Source organism: Durio zibethinus, chromosome 25, assembly GCF_047325235.1.
Source record: "Durio zibethinus cultivar Kanyao isolate XHJ-2024 chromosome 25, ASM4732523v1, whole genome shotgun sequence".
Taxonomy (NCBI): domain Eukaryota; kingdom Viridiplantae; phylum Streptophyta; class Magnoliopsida; order Malvales; family Malvaceae; genus Durio; species Durio zibethinus.
The window spans coordinates 6,716,656-6,730,661 of NC_143186.1; the positions used below are offsets into that span (position 1 = coordinate 6,716,656).

The window sequence follows — 14,006 nt, forward strand, 5'->3', positions numbered from 1 at the left end:
TGACGAAGAACTTTGGTTGACGAAGAATTTGCAAAAAGGTTGTTGGTAGTTAAACTGTTTTTAAACAAATAAAAAAAATTGACATTTACCAAAAATGTAATCCAATTTATTCTTTTCTTTTTATCAACAATACCCAATCCCCTAAAACAATAAAACAGAACACAAACATAAATTATACTTATAAAAAAAATTTGTAAATATAACAGATATTAGTTTATATAACAAAGATGAATACCTCTTTATTATATTGACTAACTTAGGTTTAGGCTTCGACTCTTTTTTTTTTCAAGTCAAAAAAGTAAATCGTAAATGTTGTGTACTTAATAACAATTAGCTATCGATGACCCTTGCAAATCATAATCACATCTCTAATGTTAGAATGTAATGCTTGTAACAAGTATAAAATTTGTATATTAAACATAGTTAAGTAATTAACAAAGTATTAACATATGTAGGATTATAAGGCACCATAAAGTATTGGGACTATTTTTGTAATGCTTGAGCCAAAGTACTAACATGAACATTTACAGAGCTAACACCATGACTGATACAATTTGGGTGAATGAATCTGTAAGTATTAGCCATTCGTCTTTCCTTTAAACCTTTGCAAAGGAGGTTGAATGATGAAAAAAATTCAATTATTATACCATTAATACACAATATATGAAAATATATTCATCATATATATTTAAATGAATATATAAGCTAACCTCATGTGTATAATAATTTTAGCAACTGATATCTCTCTCATATCATAAAATTTAAGAATCTCCTACTACTTAATCCACAATATTAAAGGATAATCAAATAGTCCATCATCAAGATCGATGTTAATAATCAATCTTTTTAGTAAATGTTGATGTGCATAATTGGATAGTGCATGTATACTAAATTTCATAGGTGAGATTATCTGAGGCTAAAAACCTGTTACATACAAAAATCAAATAAAAAAATCAAATAAAAAAATAAATTCACAAATATCACAAGAATAATGATTATCGAAGAAGGGTTTGCTCAAACACTTGATCCATGAATTCATTTCCAACATTGTTGATAAAAGAATGACCCAGAATCGTGTTAATTTGCTTTAATGCTAATTGTACCTCTATTTCAGTAATTCGTTGTTATTGTTACTTTATTATAGCTTCATATTTAACAATCTTAAAGGTGCAGGTTTAGGTTGAGTTTTGAAATAATTTGTTGGAGAAACAAAGCTCACAACCCCCTTAACACGGCTAGGTACATTTTTTGAACCAAAAGTTTAAATCATCATATTTTCACCAAAACCAATTGAAATTTCACTAGATGTGAATCTCATAGCAATGTTGTCTTAAAATACAACATGCAAATATAAATAAATACAATATATTAACATGCATAAATGGCGATGTAGTAAACGAGATATAAATACTAATTGAACATACAATCTTTTTACTCATTTGTTTAGTTGTTTCCTTCTCATAGTTTTCAAATTTTGACTTATGTGCATTTTTTTTTAAACATCTCATCTTGATATTTCGTTATTTGAGCTAGATGTTTCTTGAAACCATATAAAAATATAAATTGGTAACTTCATTAAATAAATTTTAAAATCATAAACCATGTGCATAATAACTAGTTAAAAATACTTACAAGTTCATGCTTCCTATTTGCATACCATTTTTTCACTGCTCAATGGTGATACACTTTTTGGACTCGTATTTTTTTTGTCTTTTTATTTTTTGCAAAAAAAAATCAATATCAAAAGAATAAAGATCTCATTTTAAATAATGTATTATAAAAACAAAAAAAGATTGCTATGCATATAATAAATTCATCTGATAGATGAGCTAAAACAAACTTTGTCTATTTTTCATCACCGATAGCATTTGAATATGTAAATAGTGGATGATCCAACAATTCAACAATGTCAGTATATGTTAAAATATATTTTGTTGTCAATCTACTTTTAAAATTTTTGAATTTTAACACAGCAGATTGCAATATAAACTTCTTATACTTAATTGGGACGTCAAAACGTTCTTATAAAATATTAAATAAAGAGATCTCAACAAGCATAATTGCATTTCATACACAATAAACATAAATGATCAATAAGTTTCTATTTGATTATTTTAACTTACTATAACAGAATCCTATATACGATTTTTTGAATCTGTTAGAACCTTTCTCCAACTATCATAGTTTATAGTTATTATCTATCAGACAACACATCCAATATGGCTAGCCATCTTCGATGCACCACTTAACACAGGCTACCCATCCGTATTGAAGTCAACATGTATTTTTTTTTTCAATTGCTTCAAGCAACTTTCCATATCCCCTAATTTTTTTTTTCTTTAAAAAGAATATGTCAACTAAATGATCTTTCTCATGTTCAGTAGAGGTTGACATGTGTTTTTTTGAAATCATAATATCAAATAATCTATACAAATTTAAATATTAAATGAGATTAACATAAAATAATATTGAATATATCAATTTATTAAGGAAAAGGAACAAACAATGAGCAAGCATCATCAACCAAAAGGTAATCAAGCAAAACAGAAGCATCAAACAAAAGCAAAACAAGGAAGCATTCACTAAGCAAACAACTAAAAAAGCAGCATACTACAAATTAAAGTAACATATTTGATAGCATCGAACTTTCATCCCAACGACCATTTAACACTAATTAGTAAACATTCTTCATAATTTAATGTATTTAAATCTCCATTCAGAATTAAATGAGTAAGGGCATACTTATAATTAAGTTAATTATGAATTGATATTGATAAGCTTTGTTACAACCTAACTTATAATATACAAACACAAGATACATTAATAATCATAAAGCATGTTTGCATGTTCTTTTTACCACATGTAACTTCGATGATATAATTTAGGGATGCATTATTACAATTTAGCTTGTATATGACTAATCAGTTATCGAATTTGAAAATGATCAAATGTACACAAAAGTTGAGAAAAGGATTTTGAACTTAAACACATAAATGCTTATGTTACAAGTATCCTTGTTTGGACTATTGAAAACCATTTATCCATGTACTGTAAACTAATATAAAACTATGTGTTGTTGAGTTATATAAACAATGGGAAAACTAGTAGCATTTATTATTCATAAAAGATTCAGAATCTTACAATGATGCTCTTTGAATTAATTATATCAAGTAAAGTACATATAAATTAGGTTATTCCATCATCTATTTAATGAATAAAACATAATAGGTAGATTGACAATGTTGAAAAAGTAAAGAAATTCACTCATGATTAAAGAAATAGATAACAAAAATAAGCTATCAATTCAAGTTTATTTACCTCAATTGATGGAAAGGGATGAAAAACTTGGTTGCGAAATAAGGTAGCATGTGGTATGGTGACAACAACGGCGACAAAAACAAAGCGGCAAGAGAGTTCTACCAAAGGTTGTGGGGTTTAGGGTTAATCCTCTGTAGAAAAGGTTAATTAAATAGTGAGTTCAAGGTTTCTCTTGTATTTGTTAATTAAAAAGCTCAATTACTATATTTTTGTAAGCTAAAAGCAGTAATTGTTCATTGTAATTTTTTAAAGCATTTAAAAAGCTCAATTACTACGTTTCGTTAAAGATAAACGTAGTAATTGATCATTGTAATTTATTTAAAATAATCAAATACTGCATTTTTTTGAAGCTAAATATAGTAATTATTCATTGTAATTTTTGTAAAATAATAAATTTCTACGTTTCAATAAAGCTAAATGCAATAATTGTTAATTGTAAATTTTTTAAAATATGTAAAAAGCTCAATTATTGCATTTCTTTGAAGATAAACGTAGTAATTGATCATTATAATTTATTTAAAACAATAAGTACTATAACTTTTTAAAGTTAAAAATAGTAATTTTTCTTTTTAATTTTAAAAAAAAATCAATTACAATGTTTATTTAAAACTTAACGCAATAATTGTTCATTGTAATTTTTTTTAAAACATGTGTATAATCAATTACTACATGAATTAACGCAGTAATTGATGGCTATTTTTTTTTTTTTAATTTGACACTCGAATAATGTGTTTCTACGATTTGAAACACATTATTTATTGATTATTTTTGTTAACAAATTGTTGTGTTTGTTATGTAATGAAGGATATTATAGTCAAAATACATGATTAAGTAATCTGACTCTCCTCCCAACCAAATACAAAATTCTAATAATCTTATGCCATGAAAAATCACCTCTTGCCAAGAATTCACATTTTTTTGAGAATCATATTTTTTCATAAAATCTAAAATTTCGTAAATTAAACGACTTTAAGAGATTTGTTCATAGACATTATTTGATAACAAAAAATACTTAATAAGGTTATAATTCCAAAAAAAAAATGATGTTTGGTGGGCAAAACTTATAAATAGTGAGAATTTTTTTAATAAGATTAAGTAGGAGAAAAAAATGTAAAAAAGTTATAAATTTTATGAGTAGAAAGATTAGGATAGAATGCCTAAGATTATCAATGTTTGAATATCTGTTGTGACGGATATTTTATAAAATTAAAAAAGAATGAGAAGGTCCATAAGTATATATAGTGACGGATCTTGAATTTTTTTCAAGAAGTGTCTACTATAATATATAAAAGATTGTTATAAAATTTATTAATTTTATTGATAGAAAGAGTGCTCATGAAAAATTTTAAGTGTGTCCAAGGAAAATTTTTGTTCAAATTTTCTTATTTTCAGTTTTTGAGATGTCTAAGAAAAAATTTTCCTTCAAAATTTTTTATTTTTAAATTTTTTGGGTGCCTGTAAATACCCTACATCATAAATATTTAAATTTAAATTCAAATAATGAAAAAAAAAACTTTCTTCTTTTTTTTTTTTTTTGTTTTTTTTTTTGGCTTTAAGTGCCTATTGAGATTGAATTAGTTTACTAATCAAAACAGGATAGAAATTAGAAATTTACAAACAAGAAAAGGAAAAATGTAAGTGGAGGAGAAAGAAGAGTCCGACGAAGAAAAGAGTGAGGGAGTATGGGGCAAATCTCAAAAGCATCGAACATCTTCAACCTCTCCTCAACGATAAGAGAAATCTGATTTCCCCACACTCACATCCAATCGTTTCCCCCTATGCTCTATACGTCCACATCTTTCCCCCATTCTTACCCACATTTACATAAACACCCTTCCCCACCATCAAAACACAACTTCTGAGCGCCTCTCTCTTTGGGACATCATTTTCTAACGCGATGGCTTCAGCCACCACTTCCACCACTCTCTCCCTCCTTAAAACCACCGCCTCCACTCCGACTTCCTCTGCCACGCGCACTTCTGCAAACCTCATCCCCACGCGCCACCCCCACAAATCCGTTTCTCTCCGTCAGAGCCTAGGCTTCTCCTCCGCTGCTTCTGGGGACTCTTTGCTTTCCCTTCATGTCTCCTCCAAACTCCGATCTTTCAAGGGAAAAGGATCGAGATTGGTTGTTTCAATGGCGAAGAAGAGTGTTGGGGACTTGAGTGGAGCTGATTTGAAAGGCAAGAAAGTGTTTGTGAGGGTTGACTTGAATGTTCCATTGGATGATAACCAGAACATTACAGATGACACCAGGGTTCGTGCTGCTGTTCCCACCATCAAGCATTTGATTCGGAATGGAGCTAAAGTCATTCTCTCTAGCCACTTGGTAAGTTGATTAATAACACTATAATTCTTATATTGTTGAGCTTTTTGTCATTCCATGGCTAATTGGCTTAATTGAATCAATTCTCATCGCTCAATATATAATTGGATGAAAAACTAAGTTTCAAAGTTCGATTGAACCAAATAGAGTTCAATGGCCTAAGTGCATATGTTGAAAAAGTTTGATGGCTAAATTAAGCTTTAAACCTTCAAGGTTAGTGACCATATAGTTTATGTAAAGACTGTGCTTTTAGTGAAATTTCTATTTCAGCTCTATTTCTTTTCTTGTATACTTCTGATGCTATGATGTTCTTTTTTATGTATACATAAACTGTTGGTCAGGATGTGTGCATTCACCGTGATATTGTAACATTTTGTTTGAAGCAAGAATTATCGTGGTCATGATATGCATGTGTTTAGTTTTCCTCATAACTATGTTTGCATTTCACCCTCCTATGTGCAGCATATTTGGTACTTAACCATTGGGCCTTGAGCTGTAAGAACTGAAGTAGTGGTTCATTGATTTTTCAGGGACGGCCAAAGGGTGTTACTCCAAAATTCAGCTTGGCTCCCCTTGTTCCCCGGCTCTCTGAACTACTTGGCATTCAGGTAATCATTTTCCTGGAAAGAAAGCCTGAAACTTTTTCCAATTATAAGATGTGTAGTACATCTGTTATATGACTTTAACCCCCATTAACTGAACAGGTTGTTAAGGCAGATGACTGCATTGGTCCGGAAGTAGAAAAGTTAGTTGCTTCACTTCCTGAAGGTGGTGTTCTTCTTCTTGAGAATGTTAGATTTTACAAGGAGGAAGAAAAGAATGAACCTGAATTTGCAAAGAAGCTTGCCTCCATAGCTGATCTCTATGTTAATGATGCATTTGGGACTGCACACAGAGCCCATGCATCAACTGAGGGTGTTACTAAATTCTTGAAGCCATCAGTTGCTGGTTTCCTTTTACAAAAGGTAGGATTCCAGCATTTTATTACCTTGTGAAGTTGTTGGAGAAGGTTTGTTTATTTTCAATTGCTGTGTTCAAATAGACATCTTTTCAAGTAAATTATCATTGGTTTAATTCCGAAATTACATTAAAACTACTATGAGGTTTTCATTTATTTATTTATTTATTAATGTTGTTGTTACCTTTTTAGGTTTTAGCTTCCGCTTATATTCATTTGCTTTATTTCAGGAACTGAACTACCTTGTAGGTGCAGTTTCAAGCCCAAAAAGGCCATTCGCTGCCATTGTGGGTGGTTCTAAGGTCTCTTCCAAGATTGGAGTCATTGAATCACTCCTCGAGAAATGTGACATTCTCCTACTTGGTGGTGGTATGATTTTCACATTTTACAAGGCACAAGGTCTATCAGTTGGTTCATCCCTGGTAGAGGACGATAAGCTTGACCTTGCAACATCACTCCTTGCTAAAGCCAAGGCAAAAGGAGTGTCTCTTTTGTTACCCACTGACGTGGTTGTTGCAGACAAGTTCGCCCCTGATGCAAACAGCCAGGTTTGTTTCTACTTTCTACTCCTGCAAAGTTTGTAATGCAATCTGTGCGAAAGGAAGCCCAGTAATCACAGTAGCTTGGAACTGTAATTGGAAAGAAACTGTACTTATATTACGTTTTATCCCCTTGTCTTTTTAGTAGTATTATGAGCAAGGAACGAAAATTTTGCTTCTTGCAGATTGTGCCAGCATCTGCCATCCGTGATGGCTGGATGGGATTGGATATTGGACCAGATTCTATTAAGACCTTCAATGAAGCTTTGGATACTACTCAAACCATCATCTGGAACGGACCGATGGGAGTGTTTGAATTTGAAAAGTTTGCCACTGGGACAGAGGTATGCTTAAAATCCTTGACTATGGCTTTAGCACTTGGTGGTTATTGCAGGCATAGATTTAAAGTATCTCTTTTCTACTAGTTATATACAGTTATAAGTTAATATCTACTTGCTTTCTAGACCAAACTAGCTGATGCAATGCCTTCATCCAATTACCTTTGTAAATTATAAAATTACATTTACTAACCCTAATTTGAAATATTGATTTAAGATTATGCTTAGAAGTTGCCAACCTTTAATGAATATGCTTCCGATCCCTCTCAATCTCTAGGGGAGTGGCAGGGTTATGACATGACTACTTTTCCTTTATGTTTTCATTGAAAATGTGGATGGATATTAAGACTGCTTTCTGCTTGTAGGCTATTGCAAAGAAGCTAGCAGAACTTAGTGGCAAGGGAGTGACAACAATCATTGGAGGTGGAGACTCTGTTGCTGCTGTAGAAAAAGTTGGAGTTGCTAGCGTGATGAGCCACATATCAACTGGGGGTGGTGCTAGTTTGGAATTGTTGGAAGGGAAGGAGCTTCCGGGTGTCGTTGCCCTGGATGAAGCTATCCCAGTTGCTGTGTAAGATCAAATCAATTTTCCCCGTTGTCACTGTTTAGTGATTTATTCGGTTTTGTAATCAAGAAATGAAATGTTTTAGGAAGAAATGAGTAATTAATGTGAATGTACACATTACTTCAATAGAAGGGCCCATTTCTGCCTCTTCCTTTCTTGCTCCTTCCTAAAAAGTTGCCAGAAGAGTGTTATGAATGGGCAGACAGAACCTTGTGAACGATTTCAAATAAATTGGTTCATTTTTATCAAAACCATTTTCTTGCATTATGCTTATATTGTTCTGAAAGTGATGCAACATATCCTTCCTATATGTTTTCTTCTGTAAGTATCATAATATACCTCCTTTTTCTTGCCCTTTCATTTCATTTTTTATATTCTTTGTATTACAAACCCATATAAAAGCATGATTCATGCTTATGCTTGTTTACCTCCATGATGATACTGGTATTTTCATGTGACAAACGCTTGCAGACTCACAATTTGAATTTGATATCATTGTAGTGCCAAACTGTGAGGTGAACAGGTCTGCAACATGAAGACTAGAATCATGCCTTCTTTGTTACTTGTTTCAGTTTGACCTGTTATAAATCAACCTAAATTTTCAATCAAGAAGTTTCATGCTAAAACTACCACCGGAACCAGGAGTTTACTTTGTAAGCATTAAAATGTTACTTTTGCACCGGAATAACAAATATATATATATATATATATATATGGTCTAACTAGTCTCCTGTAGGTGGAGAAATTATTCAATTACAGTTACAGAAAATACTTCATTTGGAGCATTATCCAATTCATGGTGAATCAATTTAATTAAGCTTCGATTTTTCTTTTGACAATGTTTTGCTACAAACTTTGTCTGGTTTCAGCTTTGCAGTGCCGCTGTTTCTCCGTCTCTTTCGTTGCCAATGGTTTTGGACCTTTGGTGGTTTTATTTCAACTGCCTCGGACATTGATATTGAAACTGTAGAAAGGTATGGACATATCAAATCTGATCACAAATCTCTCCTCAAAAAGCTAAAGCCACATAAAAATGAGGGGCCTCTGCTACTTGTGAGCACCGACTTTTCTTCTAGTCACGTTATATGTCCTGCACTTGCAAAGACAAAAAGCTATCGAGTTAGGACATGTAATACAAGTATAATACAGATATAATAATACGAATATTTTTTAAAAAATAAAAAAAATAGATACGACAGAATATGGTAATAAAAAATTATCTTTTATAATTTTTTTAATGTGAAAAAAATTTAATATAAATATAAATTTTGATATTTTTCATTAATATATAATTAAATTCTTCACAAAACTCTCTTGCCATTACACAAAATATATCATAGGCTACTCAATGTAATTAGCTATCAATGTTTCATGTATAATATAAATATTATATATTTCTTTGTATTTATCTATTAATTATTTATTTATCTTAATAATGATTATTTATCCATTAATTATTTGTAAAATATTTATATATTTCTTTGTATAATATTTATATAATTGTTATTTTTTCAAAAACTAGAAATTTCACTATTTAATTTTTTAATGATGATTTCTTTTTCAATTTAATTCATTTTAAGATGATATTTTATAATTTTTTACATATAAATATTATTAATTATGTAATAAAAGAATTCATTTTTAAATATATAAAATATATAATTATCTTATGTAATTATTTAAAAAATGTTAAGAGTCATGTTTGACTCAATTACTTAATAAATTGTCTCCCATTAGAAGCTTTATAAAATTGAAAACTCTTCCCCAAACATGTCTTTCTCAAAATCAAGACAAAAGGGATACACTTTTTTTTTCTCTTGCTTTTTCCATTTCCTTGCTCTTTCCTTTTTTTTTCCCTTTCTTTTTCTTCTTCTCTCTTCTCCCGCCCTTTACACAATTCCCGTCATCGGCCGCCACTTCCTTGCCATCCTCCACCATCGGCTGCCGTTCACCAGTGTTAGAATGGCTCCAAAAAACTCAGAAAACTCGTCTTAATCTCCTCGTTCTTACTATTCAGTTAAATTATCCAAAAAAAAGGAAAAGCTTCGATTTACAAAAATATATGCAAACCTCCATTTTTTTTTCGGCGCTTAACCATGTCCAAACGTGTCTTGACTGTTCGGGACCGTGTCCAACATGATTTTTATTTTTTTGACGTGACCCGACATGTCCCATACATATTTCGGCATGTCGATGGTGTGTTCGTGGCGGATACTAGTACGACACCGGTATGGAGAGGTTGAAGCCATGTTCGTGCTTCATAAACAAAAAGATTTGACATTTGAAACTATCCAATTCCGTAGAGCTAAATTGAGTAGGAGTTCTAGTAAAATACAGGTGGAACTTATAACCTACCCAAAAAACATTAGGCATTATTCATTTTCCGTCAATTTTCATTCACAATTTTTTTTGTATGAAAGATAATGTAATTTGGGATCGAAAAAGGGCTGCAACCGTTAACATTTGAACCTTAAACCTAGTGAACGTGAATATCATCTAATAATTATATGAATTAATTAAATTAAATTTTATATTTGATTTTCATTCAATTTGTATGTTAAAGAAGAAAAATGATCTTGAGACAAAAATGGTTATCCATGGTCGTGCTTAATAAAAAATTTGCAAACTAAAGAGAGTTAAATGGTTTTGATTCAAAAAAATTCCCTAACGGTCAAAATAGGAAAATAAAATAATAATGATAAAATTAAGAGTTTGTAGAGTGTGTAAAAGGTCAAATTTTATATGAGTTTGCCAAAATTTGAAATTTAATTCTTATATTACAATCATAGAAATTTAGTCTTTATCATATTTTAATTTGATAATCTTAATCTAATCATTAACTCTGTCATCGTAAAAATTTAGTCAATATACGATAGTTCATATAATTTTAATTCTCATTATATTTTGATTTGCAAATCTTCATTCAATAATTAATTCTATCAAATTTAGTTGTTAAAAAAGTTAATGTTGTTGTTGATTTGATGAAATAGGCATTGATTTTGCTAACATGATAATTTGGATGGATAAAATCAACTGTCAAATTATGAAAATGGTTTTTGTATTCAAATAAAATTTAAACTTTAGTCCTTTTACTATGATTCTTAAAATCTCATATTCATACAAGTAAAATTTGATAATATTGGTCCAATTACTAATTAAACTAATATTTTTTGAATTTTTAAAATCATATATTTTAATTTTTTTTAATTTATTATTCCAAATTTTTTTACAATTTTTTTATGTTTTTAAAAAATTAAATTAAAATTTTTTAATTTTTTAAAAAATAAATTTCTATTATTTTAAAATAAGATTTTTTTTTTAAAAAAATTAATATTTAGATGTTTAGAAAATTTTAAGATTTTCCAAAAATATTAATTTTATTTTTTTCAATATTTTAAATTTTAAAATTTCATTTTTAAAGGTTTTATATTTTACAAATTTTATTATTTTTATTTAATCAAAATATTTAATTTTATTGTTTTTAATTTTTTGGAATTTTCATGAAATTTTCTATATTTTTAAATTTATTTTTTTCAAAAATTTTTATATTTTTTTGTTTTCAGAAAAGCATTTATAAATTTTAAAATTTTCAACATATTTTTTTTATATTATTCAAAAGAAGAAGATATCATAATTAGAAGTTTTTCATGCTTCACCATTGCTTTATTTCTACCCAAGTTTTTTTTATATTTTTTCACTTCGAATATACCAAAATAGAATAAATTTGGAAGACTCGTGTCTTCTCCATACTTTATTGATTTTTTTCATTTAAATTTAAAAAAATAAAAAATTTCTAAAAAATAAAACATATAAATATATAAAATTTTAAAAAAATTTAAAAATAGAAACAAAATATTAAATATTTTGATCAAATAAGTGTTAAATTTTGAAAAAGTGTAAAAACTAAAAATGAATTTTATTTAAAAACATTTAAATTATTGAAAAAATAAATTTAATATTTTAAAAATCAGCAAAATATCTAAGAAATTTGAAATATTAATTTTTTTTAAAAATCTTATCTAAAATATGATTTTTAAAAATTTTAAAATTTAAAAATATATTAAATTTAATATTTCAAAAATATAGAATAATTCAAAAATTTTGAAATATTTATTTTAAAAAATTTTAAAATATGATTTAAAAAAAAAATAAAACATATAACTTTTATTAATAATTAGACTCATATTATCAAATTTAACTTGTACAAGCATAATATTTTTATAAATTATATTAAATAAATTAAAGTTTAAATTTTATGTAAATATTATGACCATTTGTATAATTTGATAATTGATCTCCTATATCTAAATTGCAACATCAGCGAAATTAATGTCACATTAACAAAATCAATGCCCACATCAATAATTTTAATAATAACAATTTTAATGAAATTAATAATTATATTAAAATTATTAAATCAAAAATTATAATATTATGAATTAAATTTATATGAATCATAAAGCAAACAGAAAAGACTTATTAAGGCATAATTTGTTCATTGTAGATCATTGTAGATCAAATCAAGAAAAAAGACTTATTATGGCATAATTTGACCATTGTAAATCAACTCATGAAATTGCTTGCTTAAAATGTAAATCAACTCATGAATTGCTTGAATCATTATCCAAAAAAAAAAAAAAAAACACCACAAGATCATAAGCCCCGTTCTGTTAGTCCTCAGGGAACCAAGCGAATAACTGTGTAGTTCGGCCACCTTGCTTCGGTGGATGGGGTCAAGGGCTCCACACTTGTCTCAGCCCTATCTTACACAAGGCAAGAGCAAACCCCATCAACTCGAAGATTCCTCGTTTCCGAGTGTGCATCTCTGCACTTTAGAGCCCAGGGACTTTCCTGGGTTTGACAGTGCAAGTGTCGCATCTGTTTTGGTCCCAATCTCTTCGTCTTGTGGCTGCTTGCAATCGACAGGTAAATGCCTCTTTTATTAAACCAAATTAGTATTTCTACATGGTCGATGTGGGATAAACGGCACTTTTAGATTAAGGACTAGTGGATTGCTTACTCACTCACAATTTTTGGGAGAAAAATTTCGACCCAAATATTTTTAGTAGAAATCATGTAATTAGTAGTTTTTTTTAATCTATTAAATATAAAATAATGGTTGCATTATAAATGCAAGCTTTTTTTGGTTGACCTTTGGTTGTTGTTGGCTTCATGGATCTATTTTCTGGAATTAGAATATCCCGTCATTATATGAATTCTATCATCGAGAATTATCCTTTTTATGATAATGATTAAAGCATCACCTTATGAGCAAGAGTCCTATAGTGTGGATTTGGCTTCCTTCTATTTTTTTCATTACTTTTTAACACATTTAGCAGCCATAATAGTCGCATATGTAAAGATATAGTGATGAATTGTAGACTATTTGCATTTGAATGATGATTAAAGATATATTAATAATAACAAATGGTAGCTGGAGACAATCATTATTGCTAACAATTTTACTTAAAATACATCTATCTACCCATAATTTTGAATTATTATACCAACTTTAATAAGCATAATCATATATCATATAACTATATAAAATTTAAATATTTTACAATAAATATCAGATTTTTTTACATAAATTTAAAATCTATATCTCTTAATTTTTGTTTTACATAAAACATAATAAATTTTTGGTTACTTAATATTTTTATAAATTTGTGACTTTTAAATTTCTTGTGTTCACATTCTTTAAGACAGTTATTTGTTAAAATTTATTGAAATTTTTAGTTTTTTAATATTTATATCTTTTACTTTTAATTTTCTTGTAACTTATGATTTTTCATTCTTTTAGGTGTGACTTATATGAGTGTCTTACATATCTTTATTGCATTTTTTCTTCCAATTCTTATTTTCATATTATTAATCAGAAAGTTTATTTTTAATTATGTTTTCATTAGTAAAATTTTTAAATATTTTTATCATGATCTTTTTTTTTTTTAACATTTCAAGT

At 28.6% G+C, this 14,006-nt stretch overlaps 1 protein-coding gene and 1 non-coding gene across 2 annotated transcripts; one reads left to right on the forward strand and one right to left on the reverse strand.

The window, feature by feature from the left end:
- The first annotated feature begins 4,902 nt into the window (after nucleotides 1–4,902).
- On the forward strand, nucleotides 4,903–8,295 carry LOC111276073 (phosphoglycerate kinase, chloroplastic). The gene is made up of 6 exons (XM_022861843.2): nucleotides 4,903–5,647; nucleotides 6,175–6,252; nucleotides 6,349–6,609; nucleotides 6,833–7,150; nucleotides 7,327–7,485; nucleotides 7,845–8,295. Exons 1-6 carry the CDS (start codon nucleotides 5,216–5,218, stop codon nucleotides 8,052–8,054), a joined length of 1,458 nt encoding a protein of 485 aa, XP_022717578.2. The 5' UTR covers nucleotides 4,903–5,215; the 3' UTR covers nucleotides 8,055–8,295.
- Nucleotides 8,296–12,687: 4,392 nt separating this feature from the next.
- On the reverse strand, nucleotides 12,688–12,956 carry LOC149511564 (RNase MRP). The gene has a single exon (XR_016333912.1).
- Nucleotides 12,957–14,006: the final 1,050 nt, after the last annotated feature.

Coding starts and splice junctions, on each gene's coding strand:
- LOC111276073 (XM_022861843.2), top strand. CDS start 5,216: ATGGCTTCAGCCACCACTTCCACCACTCTCTCCCTCCTTAAAACCACC. Junction 6,610..6,832: donor CTGGTTTCCTTTTACAAAAG/GTAGGATTCCAG, acceptor GCTTTATTTCAG/GAACTGAACTACCTTGTAGG. Junction 7,486..7,844: donor AGTTTGCCACTGGGACAGAG/GTATGCTTAAAA, acceptor TTCTGCTTGTAG/GCTATTGCAAAGAAGCTAGC.